The 16217-nt window shown below is 44.4% G+C and overlaps 1 protein-coding gene across 1 annotated transcript in view; it reads right to left on the reverse strand.

Moving 5' to 3' along the window:
• Positions 1-8436: 8436 nt before the first annotated feature.
• The window catches only part of cct7 (chaperonin containing TCP1, subunit 7 (eta)), a 36126-nt gene continuing 28345 nt past the window's right edge, over positions 8437-16217 (reverse strand). The window contains exons 10-12 of the mRNA XM_069923407.1: positions 14371-14503; positions 11367-11573; positions 8437-8886 (exon numbers count right to left, since the gene is read on the reverse strand). Of these exons, the coding sequence (XP_069779508.1) occupies positions 8662-8886; positions 11367-11573; positions 14371-14503 (565 nt within the window). The 3' untranslated portion in view covers positions 8437-8661. The remainder of the gene's footprint in view (positions 8887-11366; positions 11574-14370; positions 14504-16217) is intronic.

The following is a 16217-nucleotide window of genomic DNA, read 5'->3' on the forward strand; positions in this document are numbered from 1 at the left end:
AGTAAGCCCTGAGAACGGGACACGGGGTATATGAGCTTGGAGGGAGCCCTGAGAATCGGGACATGGAGTATATGAGCTTGGAGGGAGCCCTGAGAATCGATACACGGAGTATAGGAGCTTGGAGGGAGCCCTGAGAATCGGAACACGGTGTATATGAGCTTGGAGGGAGCCCTGAGAATGGGGACACGGGGTATATGAGCTTGGAGGGAGCCCTGAGAATCGGGACACGGAGTATAGGAGCTTGGAGGGAGCCCTGAGAATCGGGAAACTGGGTATATGAGATTGGAGGGAGCCCTGAGGATCGGAACATGGAGTATATGAGCTTGGAGGTAGCCCTGAGAATCGGGACACAGGGTATATGAGCTTGGAGGGAGCCCTGAGAATCGGGACACGGAGTATAGGAGCTTGGAGGGAGCCCTGAGAATCGGGACATGGAGTATATGAGCTTGGAGGGAGCCCTGAGAATCGGGACATGGAGTATATGAGCTTGGAGGGAGCCCTCTGAATCGGGACACGGAGTAAAGGAGCTTGGAGGGAGCCCTGAGAAGCGAGTCACGGGGTATATGACCTTGGAGGGAGCCCTGAGAACTGGACACGGCGTATAGGAGCTTGGAGGGAGCCGTGAGAATCGGGACATGGAGTATATGAGCTTGGAGGGAGCCCTGAGGATCGGAACATGGAGTATATGAGCTTGGAGGGAGCCCTGAGAATCGGGACATGGAGTATATTAGCTTGGAGGGAGTCCTGAGAACGGGACACGGGGTATATGAGCTTGGAGGGAACCCTGAGAATCGGGAAATGAAGTATATGAGCTTGGAGGGAGCCCTGAGAATCGATACACGGAGTATAGGAGCTGGGAGGGAGCCCTGAGTGTCGGGACACCGGGTATATGAGCTTGGAGGGAGCCCTGAGAATGTGGACACGGGGTATATGAGCTTGGAGGGAGCCCTGAGAATCGGGACACGGAGTATAGGAGGTTGGAGGGAGCCCTGAGAATCGGGACACGGGGTATATGAGCTTGGAGGGAGCCCTGAGAATCGGGACACGGAGTATAGGAGCTTGGAGGGAGCCCTGAGAATCGGGAAACTGGGTATATGAGATTGGAGGGAGCCCTGAGAATCGATACACGGAGTATAGGAGCTTGGAGGGAGCCCTGAGAATAGGGACACGGGGTATATGAGCTTGGAGGGAGCCCTGAGAATCGGGACACGGAGTATATGAGCTTGGAGGGAGCCCTGAGAATCGGGACACGGAGTATAGGAGCTTGGAGGGAGCACTGAGTATCGGGACACGGGGTATATGAGCTTGGAGGGAGCCCTGAGAATCGGGACAAGGAGTATATGAGCCTGGAGGGAGCCCTGATAAACGGGACACGGAGTATATGAGCTTGGAGGTAGCCCTGAGAATCGGGACACGGAGTATAGGAGCTTGGAGGGAGCCCTGAGAAACGGGACACGGGGTATATGAGCTTGGAGGGAGCCCTGAGAACGGGACACGGGGTATATTAGCTTGGAGGGAGCCCTGAGAATCGGGACATGGAGTATATGAGCTTGGAGGGAGCCCTGAGAACGGGACACGGGGTATATGAGCTTGGAGGGAGCCCTGAGAATCTGGACATGGAGTATATGACCTTGGAGGGAGCCCTGAGAATCGGGACATGGAGTATATGAGCTTGGAGGGAGCCCTGAAAACGGGACACGGGGTATATGAGCTTGGAGGGAGCCCTGAGAATCGGGACATGGAGATTATGAGCTTGGAGGGAGCCCTGAGAATCGGGACACGGGGTATATTAGCTTGGAGGGAGCCCTGAGAATCGGGACACGGAGTATAGGAGCTTGGAGGGAGCCCTGAGAATCGGGACACGGAGTATAGGAGCTTGGAGGGAGCGCTGAGAATCGGGACATGGAGTATATGAGCTTGGAGGGAGCCCTGAGAACGGGACACGGGGTATATGAGCTTGGAGGGAGCCCTGAGAATCGGGACATGGAGTATATGAGCTTGGAGGGAGCCCTGAGAATCGATACACGGAGTATAGAAGCTTGGAGGGAGCCCTGAGAATCGGGACACGGGGTATATGTCCCAGTTTGTCTTTTAAATAAGTTTTCAATTCATAATATGTAAATATTGTACCTTATATTATTCCATATTTATATTTTAATTGCTCAAATGTCAATGAATTATTTCCCAAAAAGCAATCTTCTATTTTCTTGATTCGTTTTCTAGCCCATTCCATGAAAGATAAATTATCTATTCTAAAGGGGATTAAGGAGTTTTGTGTCAATAATATTTTTGGTATTCGATAATTTATCTTTTTTTCTTCCAGATGTATTCTTTTCCATAATTTAAGTATGTGATGTAGTACTAGTGAATTGTTGTAGTGCACCAATTTTTCATCCTATTTATAAAGTATATGTTCCGGGATATTTTCTCCCAATTTGTCTCATTCTATCTTAGCCCAGTCTGGTTTTTTTCTCCTCTCTGATAAAAATCTGATAAATATCTTAACTGCGCAGTCCTGTAGTAATTTTTGAAGTTTGGTAGCTGTAACCCTCCTTGTCCATGTTAATTTTTCAAGTGGTATTCTTGATTTCTTGCCTTTCCATAAAAATCTTCTTACTATTTACTTCAGTTTTGCAAAAAAAAATTCTGTCAGGGGAATTGGTAACATTTAGAATAGATATTGCACTCATGGGAACACATTCATCTTAATACAGTTTACTCTCCCTATTAAAGTTAACGGTAGTTCTTTCCAATTCTCTAAATCTTCCTGTAATTTTTAATTAATGGTTCATAGTTTAAGTTGTATAAATGTTTTGGGTTGTTATCTATTCTGATACCAAGGTAACGTATTGCCTGTGATTGCCATTTAAAAGTGGTTTCTTTTTAAAATTCTGAATAATCAACTTTGTTCATTGGCATCACTTTGCTTTTATTGATGTTGATCTTGGACCCTGAGATCTCTCCATATTTTTTCAATTTCATATGTAGTTTTTTAAATTGAATTATCTGGTTCTGTTATATATACCATGATGTCATCTGCAAATAGGCTGATTTTATATTCTTTCTCTTTTATTTTTATTCCTTTTATGATAGTTTCCTTCCCTATCAATTCAATAACCAAAGCGAACAATGAAGGGGATAATGGGCATCCCTGTCATGTTGACCTACTTAATTTAAAGTGATCTGATACTTATCCATTTATTACTACCTTTGCAAATGGTCCATAATATAAATCTCTAATCCAGTTAATAAATTTTTCCGGTAGTTTAAATTTCTGTAACACTTTAAACAAATAGTTCCACTCTACCCTGTTGAAGGCTTTCTCTGCATCTAAAATAACAGCTACCATTGGGGTTTTATTTATTTGTGCTGCATGAATTAAATTGATACATTTACGAACATTATCAGCTGCCTGTCTTTTTTTTAAACAAATCCAGTTTGGTCTTGCCTCACTAGTTTCGGTCACAGTCATTCAGTCTGTTTGCTAGTAATTTTGATATTAATTTATAATCTGTATTCAATAATGATATCGGTCTGTATGATGTTGGGAATAACGGGTCTTTCCCCTCTTTCAGAATTACTGTTTTACATGATTCTGGTAAGTTTTGAGTCTCTTCCACTTGATTCATTATTTCAAGGAGCGGCTGGATTAATAGATTCTTAAATACTTTATAAAACTCTATTGGGAATCCATCTTCCCCCGCTGTTTTATTGTTTGGTAGTTTCATTAATATATCCTATACTTCTTCAATCATAAAAAGTGATGTCACGCTGATGGGGTAGTGGCTGGTGTAAACCAGCCCTCCACAGAGAAAAGAAAAAAAAAAGCTGGACAGAAAAAACATAGAAGGCCTGAAAGATAAAGAAACCAAGAAAACCCAAGAGATGGCACCAAAATGGAGAAGATCAGAGAGACAGATAAAGAAGACAGGAAAAAAAGAACGTCTGATCCCCAAAGCTATTATTTTTTTTTTATTTTTTTTTTATTTTTTAAATTTTTTATTTATCCCCAAAGCTATTAGACGTCCAGATGGTTAACGGCCCTTCCCGAAACAGACTACAAAAATGGCTCGCTGAAAAAAATGCACAAAAAGAATGCACATAACAAAAAAGACACTGACAGGAGGGAGGTCCAACAATGGGATACAACTGAAGTGACAGAGAGAGTCGGGCAGGCGGCATCTCGGCAAGAAGAGGTGAACAGAAGACAAGAGAAGGAGCCAGAGAGAGAAGAAAAAGAAGACAAAGACTTACACGGAAAAGAGGAAGATAAAAAAGATAAACAGTTCATAGATAGAGAATATTTTGATGAACAAATGAAGACATTAAAAGACATTTTAACAACAGAATTTAACATAATAAAAATAAAAATGGAAAAAGCAGAAGATAGAATACAAAGATTAGAACTGGCCATAGCAGATAGAGGAAAAAGAACAGATGAAGTGGAAGAAAGTCAGGCAGCTGTGGAATTAGAAATGAATGAACTAAAAGAAAGGCTGAAAGATAGAGACAAGGAAATTAAAGAGATACAAGATATAATCATTCAAAAAATTGATGTGTTGGAGAATTATAGCAAATGAAACAATATAAAAATAGTAGGTATGCAAGAAGGCGTAGAAGGGTCAGACATAGAGGGATTTATAAAAAGATGGATCCCACAAGTCTCAGAAGTGGAAGATCTGCAAGACAAAATAGAAATCGAAAGAGCACATGGAACATCGGCACCAAAGCTGCATTCAAACCAGAAACCACGTTCCATAATAATAAAGTTACTAAGGCACACAACAAGAGAAAAAATATTAGAGTGGGAAAAGGATAAAGTAAAAGAAAATAAACAACCACTGGAATATAAAGGACAAAAAATATTTTTCTATCCGGACATCAGCTTCAAGCTCTTAAAGAAATGAAAGGAGTTTAACTTGACAAAACAGACATTGTGGAAGAAAGGCTATAATTTTGTGCTACGACATCCAGCATTAAAAGTCTTCATTCCTGGGGAAAGAAATAGACTGTTCTCAGACCCAAAAGATGCCCAACACTTTGCAGAACAATTGCCGAACAGACAACAAAACGAGAAGTACTAAAAAAGTGTTGTAAAGATAATAATGTGAATAAGGTTGAAAAAGATAAGGGGAAAAAGAAAGAAGAGGAAAAAAGGGAGCTTTGTTATAATTTTGGAAAATGTATAATGTTTCTCGGGGGGGGGTGGGCTGGGGAGGGAAGAAGAACTGCTACTGCAAAATCTGTTGATAAGGGACTTTTGGCTGTGGTTGTCTGGCAAGAAGTCAAACATGTTTATTCTTGAGTAGGTCTTATGTTTATTCGAGTAATATTAATATTCTCGCTCTTTTGGGTGTTGCTTCCTCCATATATCAATTAATTTCATGTCCTGCATTGATTTTAGTGTAAATTTATTTACTTTATTCTTATCGTTAATTGTCTTCCCAGTTTTGTCTATCATTGGGTCCATGTTGAAGTTGAAATCCCCTCCTAGCAAGATATATCTCTGTGTATCTGCTATGTTTAGGAAGATGTTTTGCAGAAATTCCTGATCTTCTTTGTTAGGTGCATAGATGTTTAGTAAATTCCAAAATTCTGAATAAATCTGGCACTTTGTCATTACATACCTGCCCATTGTATCTGTAATTATTTCCTTTATATTGATTGATAAATTTTTGTTAACTAATACAGCTACTCCCCTGGATTTTGAATTGTATGACAATGTCACTACATGGTCTACCCAGTCTCTCTTTAATTTATTATGTTCTATCTCAGTTAAGTGTGTTTCTTGCACAAAAGCAATGTCCACTTTTCTTTTTAGTAATATCAGTAACCTCTTCATTTTAATTTGGTTTGTTTCATGTTTACGGTCATGAAATTTAATGTACCCATCAATTCTCTCTCGTCTCCTCAACTCTTCCATCTCTCTTTATCCAATATTTTAATACTATTTTTGCACATCTCAATATACAACAAAATGATTAAAAAACAAATTATCCGAGAAACCCCTACAAAAAAAACCACATAAAATATTCCTACCCAAAATAACATTAACCCCCCCCCCCCCGCCCCACAACATTGGGTTGTCTTCTTCAGTTTTTATTTTTGGTTGCCTTGGTCGTTTAGTTCTAGTTTATTCATTTTTGCAATGAAGTTCTGATTTTTGAGCTTTCAAACCATCTTTTCCTGGAGAGTTCTCTCAGAACACATCTGCTCAGATCCTCTGCATGGCCACCCCCCCCCTAGAGGCTGATGCCCTTGATGGTGCAGGGCTAATTAACAACTTTAGCCTGTTTCTGTCCTGTGCAGTGGCACCTCCATACAATCGGCCAGAATGCTCTCCACGGTACACATGGAGAGGTTTTCAAGAGTCTTTGGTGACGTATCAAATCTCCTCAAGCATCTCACAAAATATAGCCATTGGCGAGCTTTCTTCACAATTGCATTGACCCGGAGGCTCCAGGACAGAACTTCGGAGATGTTGACACCCAGGGATTTGAAGTTCTTGACCCTCTCCACTGCGGACCCCTCGATGAGGACTGGGTCTCTCCTTGGTTTTGCTGATGTGACACCACTCAAAGAGCTGATCCGTCTCTCTCCTGAACACCTCTCATTGCCGTTTGTGATTCTGCCGAAAACTGAGGTGTCTTCAGCAAATTTGTAGATGGCCTTGGAATTGTGCCCGGCCACGCGGTCATGGGTGTAAAGCATCAACATCACATCCCTGCTCTTATATCCTATTCTTGATATGAACCCCAACAATGCATTTGCTTTCTTCACCACTGACTCAGGATATCTTAGGGTATCCTGCACGAACATAGAACAGTCCCATCCAGGCCCTTCGGCCCCCCAATGTTGTGCTGACCTTTAGACCCTGCCTCCCACATCACCTTCCACTTTAAATTCCTCCATGTGCTTGCCTCGTCGTCTCTTGACTTTCCCCAATGTACCTGCCTCCACCACTGACCCAGGTTGTGCATTCCGCGCACCAACCCCTCTCTAGATAAAAATCCTTCTTCTAGAATCTCCCTTGAACTTCCTTAAAGCCATGCCCTCTTGTATTGAGCAGTGGTGCCCTGGAAGGAGGTGCTGGCCTCCCACTCTATCGATGCCTCTTAATTCACGTCTCCTCTCATCCTCCTTCTCTCCAGAGTAAAACCCTCACTCGCTTAATCTCTGTTCATAATGCATCCTCTCTGAACCAGGTAAATCTCCACTGCCCCCTTTCCAACCCCTCCATGTCTTTCCTAATGAGGTGACCAGAACTGGACAAGGTACTCCAAGTGTGGTCTAACCAGTTTTGTAGAGCTGAATCATTACCTCTCGGCTCTTAAACTCAATGCCTCATGCCCCAAAAGTCAACCTCGAGGTTGAGTCGGTGATGTTGCAACTCACCAATTTTGCTAATGAGGCCATCATTTGGTCTGGTTTCAGGTCGATGAGGTTGTGAATAAGTTTGGTACTGACGAGATGGGCGTTTCTGTGGCACCATGTTCTACAGATGTTCAACATGATCTCCCTCTGAAGGTGCTAGAGGTGTGCATGGATTGACATGAAGGATCATGGTCAGACCTCTCCCTCACTGCAGACAAAATCTTGGCATGCATAGCCTTCAAGGAATGGATCCAAATCAGAATCTTGGGTGAGCACTGGCTTAACTGGAGAGTGTGAAACTCACAACGAGCGGTTGAAGCAATCAGATATGGTGTTTCAGGGGACTGAATCATGGAATTGGAAGGATATGGCTACAGAATGAGGCGCTGTAGGATTCGAGGATTGCAGTCTGTTGTCCTGTGTACGGATTCAAGCTGAGAACATAGATCTAAGGTGGGGGTGGGAAGAGATTTAAGTAACTTGATTCCCCCCCCCCCCCCACCTATATGGAACAGGTTGCCAGAGGTGGTGGTTGGGCAGGTATTATTGAAACATTTTAGAAATGTGGATGAATACATGGATAGGATGGGTTTACGGGCCAAATCCAGGCAGATGGGACATTTTCGTTGATTTGGCCCGTTATGTGGTTCTATGACCAGTTTGGCTGAATAACCGGTTCCTCTGCTGTGAGGGTCAACAGAGGTCAAAAGACTCACACAGGCTGCTGGAGACAGGGCTCACGAGAACCAGGGGTCGGAACTGGGATTCGAGAAGGCGCCGAGGGCAAGGAAGACTCCCAAAGGCTTCCTCATCATGCCAGAAGTTTGGACCTGGAGCTTGGGTTGCGATGGATCGGACAGGAGTCTGTGCGGCTGCAGGAGGTGAATCCACAGATACTCAGTGACTCTTTTGCTTCTCTTAGCGCCAGGCAATGCTAATGTTGAATATTTATCTGCCCTATGGCATATTAAAGAGAATTTTGTGTAATATTACATTTCTGTATTATGAAATGACAATAAATAGTATCTGATCTGACCACATAAAAGAGCATCAAAACTTCCATCACATGCTAACTGCAACTTTTATTTCTTAAGACAACTTTCTGTCAGAAATAAAAAAAAGATGAAATCAATAAATAGATCTAAAGGGGCTGCTTCTTCTTCAGGGCTGGAGCTGCATCTTGTCTGCAATGTGCCAAAGCCCAGAGGTTTCAGGCAGGACAATACCCCTGCATGTATTGACTCCACTGGTAACTGGAAGCCAAGGGAATGGAATGGATGGGCTGCCTCAGTGGGCAAAGGGCTTGCCTCTGCCCCGGCCCTTGGATGCAGCCGAAGAATCCACTGTGGAGCGGGGGTTCCTGATGGTTTCATCGACAGATAGGATCAGGCAGGCAGCCTCCGACGCAGCAGTCAGGGCATTGATCCTCACCACGGACGGCTCCCAGACACAGGCCTCAAAGTTATCCGCAATGTCCTCGTTGTTCACGTCAACTCCGTACCACATTCCTCCCTGAGAACAGAGTGGCAAACTTCAGAATAGGCATTGCTGCATCAAATTATCCCCTCTCCAATAACCCCTTTTCTCCCCCTCATGGTGCATTCCCCCTGCCAGACTATGGACGCATCAGTCCCCTACCCCAGAGTTCTGTGCCCGATTACTTCCACAAGATGAGGCTACAGGCCTGAGCCAGAGTACACCATATATAACCAAAATAACAATTATAGCATAGAAACAGACCAACTTGGCCCTTCTAGTCCATGCCAAACACTTTCTCCCATCTAATCCCACTGACCAACACTCAACCTATAACCCTCCATTCCTTTCCCATCCATATACATATCCAACCTGCTAATATCGAGCCTGCCTCCATCACTTCGAATGGAAGCTCATTCCACACACCCTCCACTCGCTAAGTAAGGACGTCTTCCCTCATGTTTCCTCTAAACTTTTGCCCCCTCTCAACTTATGTCCTCTCCTTCATATCGCCCCCTTTCTTAAAGGAAAAAGCCTCTCCACGTCAACTCTATCTATACCCCTAATAATTTTAAATACCTCAATCAAATCCCCTCTCAACCTACTCTCCAAAGAATAAAGACCTAACTTATTTAACCTTTCCATGTAACCCCAGTCACATTCTAGTAAATCTTCTCTCCACTCTCTCCAAATTTGGCCTCACCAATGCCTTGTACAATTTTAACATTACATCCCTAACCCTACATTCAATGTTCTGATTTTTAAAGGCCAACACACCATAAGCTTTCTTCCCGCCCTATCCACATGTGACTTCACCTTCAGGGAATTATGTACCATTATTCCTACATCCCTGTTTTACTGCACTCCTCAGTGCCCTACTATTCAACCATGTATGTCCTATTTCAAATAGCTCTACCAATATGTAACGCCTCACTCTTATCTGCATTAAACTCCATCTGCCATCTTTCAGCCCATCTTCTCACTGGCCGAAATCCCTCGACAAGCTTTAAAACCCTTCTTCACTGTCCACAGCTCCATCTATCTTACTATCATCCGCATACTTACTAATCCAATTGACCACAATCTAGGGTGACACTTTTAGCACCAGCGACCCTGGTTCAATCCCTCGCTGCCTGTACGGAGTTTGTTCGTTCTCCCCATGTCTGCGTGGGATTTCTCCAGGGGCTTCTGTTTCCTTCCACCGCTTCAAATGTACCGGGGATCAATTGAGGGTAATTTGGCAGCACGGGCTTGTGGGCTGGAAGGGCCTGTTACCATGCTGTATGTCTAAATTTATATTAAATGTAAACTCTTTTCTGCATCTTTTCCAGCTTCATGACCTCCTTCCTTTCACTCCGCGTAATGCTCTAGATACGGCTTTACCATTGTCTTTACAGCTGTAAAATGAAGTCCTAACTCCTTTCATCACTGCCCGGCCTACTTGCACACACTCTGTAGGCTATTCGGCCCATCTTGTCTGCTTCATCGCAAGTTGACTGGACGCAGAGTTGGGCGGAAAGTGGCATATGAGGTTCATGTGTGTGCGCGGTGATGCATTTTGGAAGGACAAACCCGAAGGCTGAGTCCAGGGTTAATGGTCGGTTACTTCAGGGTGTGGATAAACAGAAGGGACCTTGGGGCCCAATCCATACATCCCTCAAGGTTGCCGCAGAGGTTGATAGGGTAGTTAAGAAGGCCTATGGGATGCTGGGATTCATTAGTGGGGGGGGGGGGGGGTTGCGTTCAGGAGTAGAAGGGATATATGGATCGGCACAACATTGTGGGCTGAAGGACCTGTACTATACTGTAGTGTTCTATGATCCATACTCCCACTCAGTCTCACTTTCCTGCCTTTCCCCATAACCTTTGACATCCCGACTATTCAGAATCTGGCACACGGATTCCCAAGTCCCTTTGCACCTCCAAATTTTATCTCCATCCAAATAATAGCCTGTCCTTTTATTTAATAATAGCCTGTCCTTTTATTCCTTCTCCCAAAGTGCACGACCGAACAGGTCCCAACATTGTTTTTTATTTGCCACTTCCTTGCCCGCTCTCCTCATCTGTCCTGCAGCCTCGGTTTCCTCCTTACCACCTGACCCTCCACCTATCTTTGTAGCACCTGCAGTGTGCGCTGTAATAAACACACAGGACACTCCAGAACAGTACAGGCCCTTCGGCCCATGATGTTGTGCCGACCCATAGTCCTTAAAAAAAAATACTAAACCCTCCCAATTCTGTCATCCTCTATTTTTCCTGCATCCATGAGTCTCTTAACTGCCTCTATTGTTTCAGCCTCTGCCACCAACCCATTCCAGGCCCCCACAACTCTGTGTTTTAAAAAAATTCTTACCCCTGATGTCTCCCCTAAACTTCCCTCCCTTCACTTTCTACACAAGTCCTCTGGTGTTTGCTGATCCTGCCCTGGGAAACAGGTGCTGGCCGTCCACCCTATCTCCGCCTCTCCGAATCTTGGCGACAATATATGACAATGGAGCTCGGAGACGCACCCTTACCTGAGCATGTTTGGCCCGCAGCTTGTTGAGGATGTTGGTGGCGTCAAACCCAGCGTTGTCACACAGCTGGCGTGGGATCACCTCCAGGGCCTTGGCGTACGCCCCGATCAGCAGCTGCGGTTTGCCAGGGATGGTTCGAGAGTAGTCCCGCAGATACTTGGAGATTTCCATCTCAATAGCACCTCCCCCGGCAACCACAGAGTCATTCTGATAAAATAAGAAGGACACGTGATTTGCACATCTTGCCATTCCACGCTGTGTCAGCACCAACACCTCAGAGCAGTGAGCCAGTCAAAAGAACAGGCAGGAGTTGGTCCACCCATCATTGTAATGATGCTGGTTTTTTATTCATTCAAGGACGACTTCCTAGATTGGGCCAGTACCATACATAAAAGTACAGGAGACCCTCAGCAGGTCAGGCAGTGTTCCTCACTGGTTAACACAATGCTCTGACAGCACTGGTGACCTGGGATCGAATCCAGCGCTCTCTGCAAGGAGTTTGTATCTTCTCCCTGTGTCTGCAAGGGTTTTCCCCAAGGGCTCCAGTTTCCTCCCATCTTTCAAAATAAGTGGTATAGGGTTTAGATGGGCTGCACTGGCTCATGGGTGGCAGGGCCAGTTGCCCTGCTGTATTGGCTAAATTTAAAATAGCCAAAATTTCAGTTCTGAGCCCACCAAAACGTCTTTGCTATAAAAACACTGCGTGACCTGCCAAATTTTCTCCAGCACATTTGTGAATCTACCTACAATTAGACACACATGGACGGGCCTTTTGGGGAAGATGCAGCAAGCACCAGGGAATCTTGTTTGGTGCTGATATTGAAAATGGAACTCCAAGCAGCAACTTCTACCATGTCCTCAGACCGAAACTCCTGCAGGGCCAATCAGGAACGGGGAGACAGGAAATCTGTAGGCCCTGCCCCAGCCAGATTCTACTGGGCCCAAAAGCACCTAAATCAGGGCTCAATGCCAGCGGTATCAGCAGGTCGTTACATCTCATACACTATCAAAGTGTTACTTCAGTACCAGCCTCTCCTCAATCTGGTTTTGGGACGTGATTAACGCATCAGGAAAGCTACTCCATAGAACAAAAGAACAGCACAGAAGCAGCCCCTTCAGCCCTTCGAGTCTATGCCGAGCCTTTTTTTAAAAACCTAGTTCCACTGACCTGCACCCATCCCATAGCCCTCCACAGGCTTCCCATCCATGTATCTGTCCAAATTCTTAAATGTTAATATTGAGCTCTCATTCACTTCTCTGTGAGAAGTTCCCCCTCAACTTTTCCCCTTTCACCCTTAACCCATGTCCTCTGGTTTGTATCCCATCTACCCTTAGTGGAAAAAGCCGACCTACATTTACTCTGTCTGTCCCCTCATAATTTTAAATTCCTCGATCAAATCTCTCCTCATTCTCCTACACTTCAGGGAATAAAGTCTTAACCTGTTTAACCTTTCCCTGTAACTCAGTTCCCAACATCCAGGGAACATCCTGGTAAATCTTCTCTGCACTCTTTCTATCTTATTGGTATCTTTCCTGTAGTTAGGTGACCAAAACTGCACACAATGGTCCAATGTCTTAAACAACTTTACCATAACATCCCAACTCCTATACTCAATACTTTGATTTATGAAAGCCAAAAGCTCTCCTTATAACGCTATCCACCTGTGATGCCACTTTCAGGGAATTGTGTATTCCCAGATCCCTCTGTTCTACTGCATTCCTCAGTGTCCGACCATTCACCATGTACGTCCTTTCTTGGTTTGTCCTTCCAAAATGCAACACCTCACATTTATCTGCATTTAATTCCATCTGTTGTTTTTCAGCCCATTTTTCCAGCTGGTCCAGATCCCTCTGCAAATTTTGAAAACCGTCCTCACTGTCCACAACGTCTCCAATCTTAGTGTCATCTGCAAACTTGCTGATCCAATTGACCACATCATCATCTAGATCATTGATATGGAAGACAAACAACAATGGTCCCAGTACCGATCCCTGAGGCATATCTCTAATCCCAGGCATCCAGTCTGAGAAGCAATCATCTACCTCTACTCCTTCCCTTCTCCTGTTCAGCCATTGTCCAATCCAGTTCACTCCTTCCCTTCACCTGTTCAGCCATTGTCCAATCCAGTTCACTACTTCACCATGAATACCCAGTGTCTGAACCTTCCTGACTAACCTCCCATGTGGGACCTTGTCAAAGGCCTTACTAAAGACAATGTAAACAACATCCACAGCCTTTCCTTCATCAACTTTACTGGTAACCTCCTCAAAAGACTGTATTAAGATTTGTTGAACACTACCTACCATGCACAAAGCCATGCTGACCATCCCTAATCAGTTCCACATGGAATAACCAGATTCCATGATTCTAGAACTAGAGGCTATAGATTTAAGTTGAACATGGAAAAACCTTCCAGGGACTTGAGAGGAAACAGAGGGTGGTCCATATGAGAAAATTGTAGAAGCAGTAAAAAATAACAATGTCCAAAAGACATTTGGATAGAACACAGAACATTCCAACACAGTAGTGGCCCTTCATCCCACGATGTTGTGTTGACAAATGTTAACCTACACCACAACAATCATACCCTTCCCCCTCTCACACCCATAGCCCTCTATTTTCTTACATCCACGTCTGTTAAAGGCCTCTATTGTTCCAGCCTCGACTACCTGCCCCCAGCAATATATTCCAGGCATCCAGCACTCCCTGACATCTCCTCTAAACTTTCCTCCACTCACCTGAAACCGATGCTCTCTCGTGTTTGCTGTTGTTGCCCCAGGGTGCTGGCCGTCCATCCTATCTATGCCCCTCATAATCTTATAGATCTCTATTAAATCTCCTCTCATTACAGGTTTATGGACAGGAAGAGGTGACAAAGATATAGACCAAATTCAGGCAAATGGGTCCACTCCAGAATTCTAATGTGGTCAGCACTAGGGAATTGGGCTGAAGGGTCTGCTCTTTGCTGTATGATTCTCTGGGATGTTATTTTTAAGGTCTCACCTTGATGGCCCGCCTTACGATCATTATTGCATCATGTAGGGAGCGCTCAGTCTCATCCATAAACTGCTCCGAACCACCTCGAAGGATGATCGTGCAAGTCTTGGCCTTGGGGCACCCAGTGAAGAAATTGTACCTTGGGGTGGAGGAGAGAGGTTAAAGTGTCCATTAGAGAGCTCCAAAATAAGCAAATGTTTACACCACAGAAGATCTGCAGCAACACAAGAGCATGGTAACTCATTCAGGGAGAAACGCTAATGCTCTTTACAAAGCTGCACCTCTCGGTTCAATAGTTTCACTGCCTTTACCTTCACTGGATCGCTCCATGTCCCCCAAGGATTCACTTCCTGAGAGGCATATAAATCTATTATTGCACAGTGATAGATGAGAGGAAGGCGGCTCAGAGGAGATCCAAGAAGAAATCTTTCAGCCAGCGTGTTACTGAATTCTGGAACACACTGTAATTCTCTATTTGGTTCATTTCAAGAGGAATAAAAAACAAGAGCACGGCGGTGATGTTGAGACTTTATAAGGCACTGGTGAAACCTCACTTGGGGTATTGTGAGCAGTTCTGGGCTCCTCATTTAAGAAAGGATATGCTGACATTGGAGAGGGTTCAGAGGAGGTTCACTAGGATGATTCTGGGAATGAAAGGGTTATCATATGAGGAACATTTAACAGCTCTTGGCCTGTACTCGTTGGAATTTAGGAGAATGAGAGGGGAACTCATTGAAACTTTTTAAATGTAGAAAGATTCTTTCCCTCGGTGGGAGAGTCTAGGACAAGAGGGCACAACTTCAAGATTGAAGGGCATCCACTTAGAACAGAGATGCGGAGGAATTTCTTCAGCCAGAGGGCGGTGAAGCTGTGGAATTTGTTGCCACAGGCAGTTGTGGAGGCCGGGTCATTGGGTGAGATTGATAGGTTCTTGATTAGTCAGGGCATCAGAGGTTATGAGTGGGGAAATGGATCAACTCATGTTGGAATGGTAGGGAAGACTTGATGCGGTGAATGGCTGATTTCTGCTCCTTATGATTTATCTGCACTAGTTGGTAAAATTCAGACAGTGTCTGTCTCAGATCTTTAATCGGCCCCATATGAGGTTATTTGCCCTGTTTTAACCAGTTGTATGTCATGTCTAATTCATTCTTCTGCTAATTCTATTGTCCACTCTGATGTGGCATTATTTCCAAATGTAACCACTTGGCAGGGCTTTTATGAATCTAGATCATTATGAACTCAAAGAAGCGATAGTCCCAAGAGTTATGAATCGCCTCACTTCTTTGGCTTGGCTTCGCGGACGAAGATTTATGGAGGGGGTAAAAGTCCACGTCAGCTGCAGGCTCGTTTGTGGCTGACAAGTCCGATGCGGGACAGGCACACACGGTTGCAGCGGCTGCAGGGGAAAATTGGTGGGTTGGGTTTTTCCTCCTTTGCCTTTTGTCACTATAGAAGTGGGAAATATAATACATCTCGGATTCTCCGAAATCGGATTCTCCGAAATTTGAAAATGAGGGTATCCAAAACAAATCAGAAATCCTTATTTATCTGAAACTTTCGGAGCTGAACTAACCAGGGACATTGGGCTCCGGCAGCAGCGGGACCCTCGGGTTCCCAGCACGAGCTGGACCCTCGGTGGGGAAGTATCGGTGATCGGCCGTGGCCAGCACTTTTTTTGGGTGAGAATTAAACATTATTTTAATGCTTATAAAAAGCCTTCCCTTGTTGTTTATTGGTGTTTAAACACAATTACAAGTGATTTGCTGTTGCTACTGGGCTGGATTTAAAAAAAAATAAAGACCAATTCTCCAAAAAAACTGTTTATCTGAAGTAGGCCCGGTCACAACCAT

This window comes from Narcine bancroftii, chromosome 3 (genome assembly GCF_036971445.1).
Source record: "Narcine bancroftii isolate sNarBan1 chromosome 3, sNarBan1.hap1, whole genome shotgun sequence".
Lineage (NCBI taxonomy): Eukaryota > Metazoa > Chordata > Chondrichthyes > Torpediniformes > Narcinidae > Narcine > Narcine bancroftii.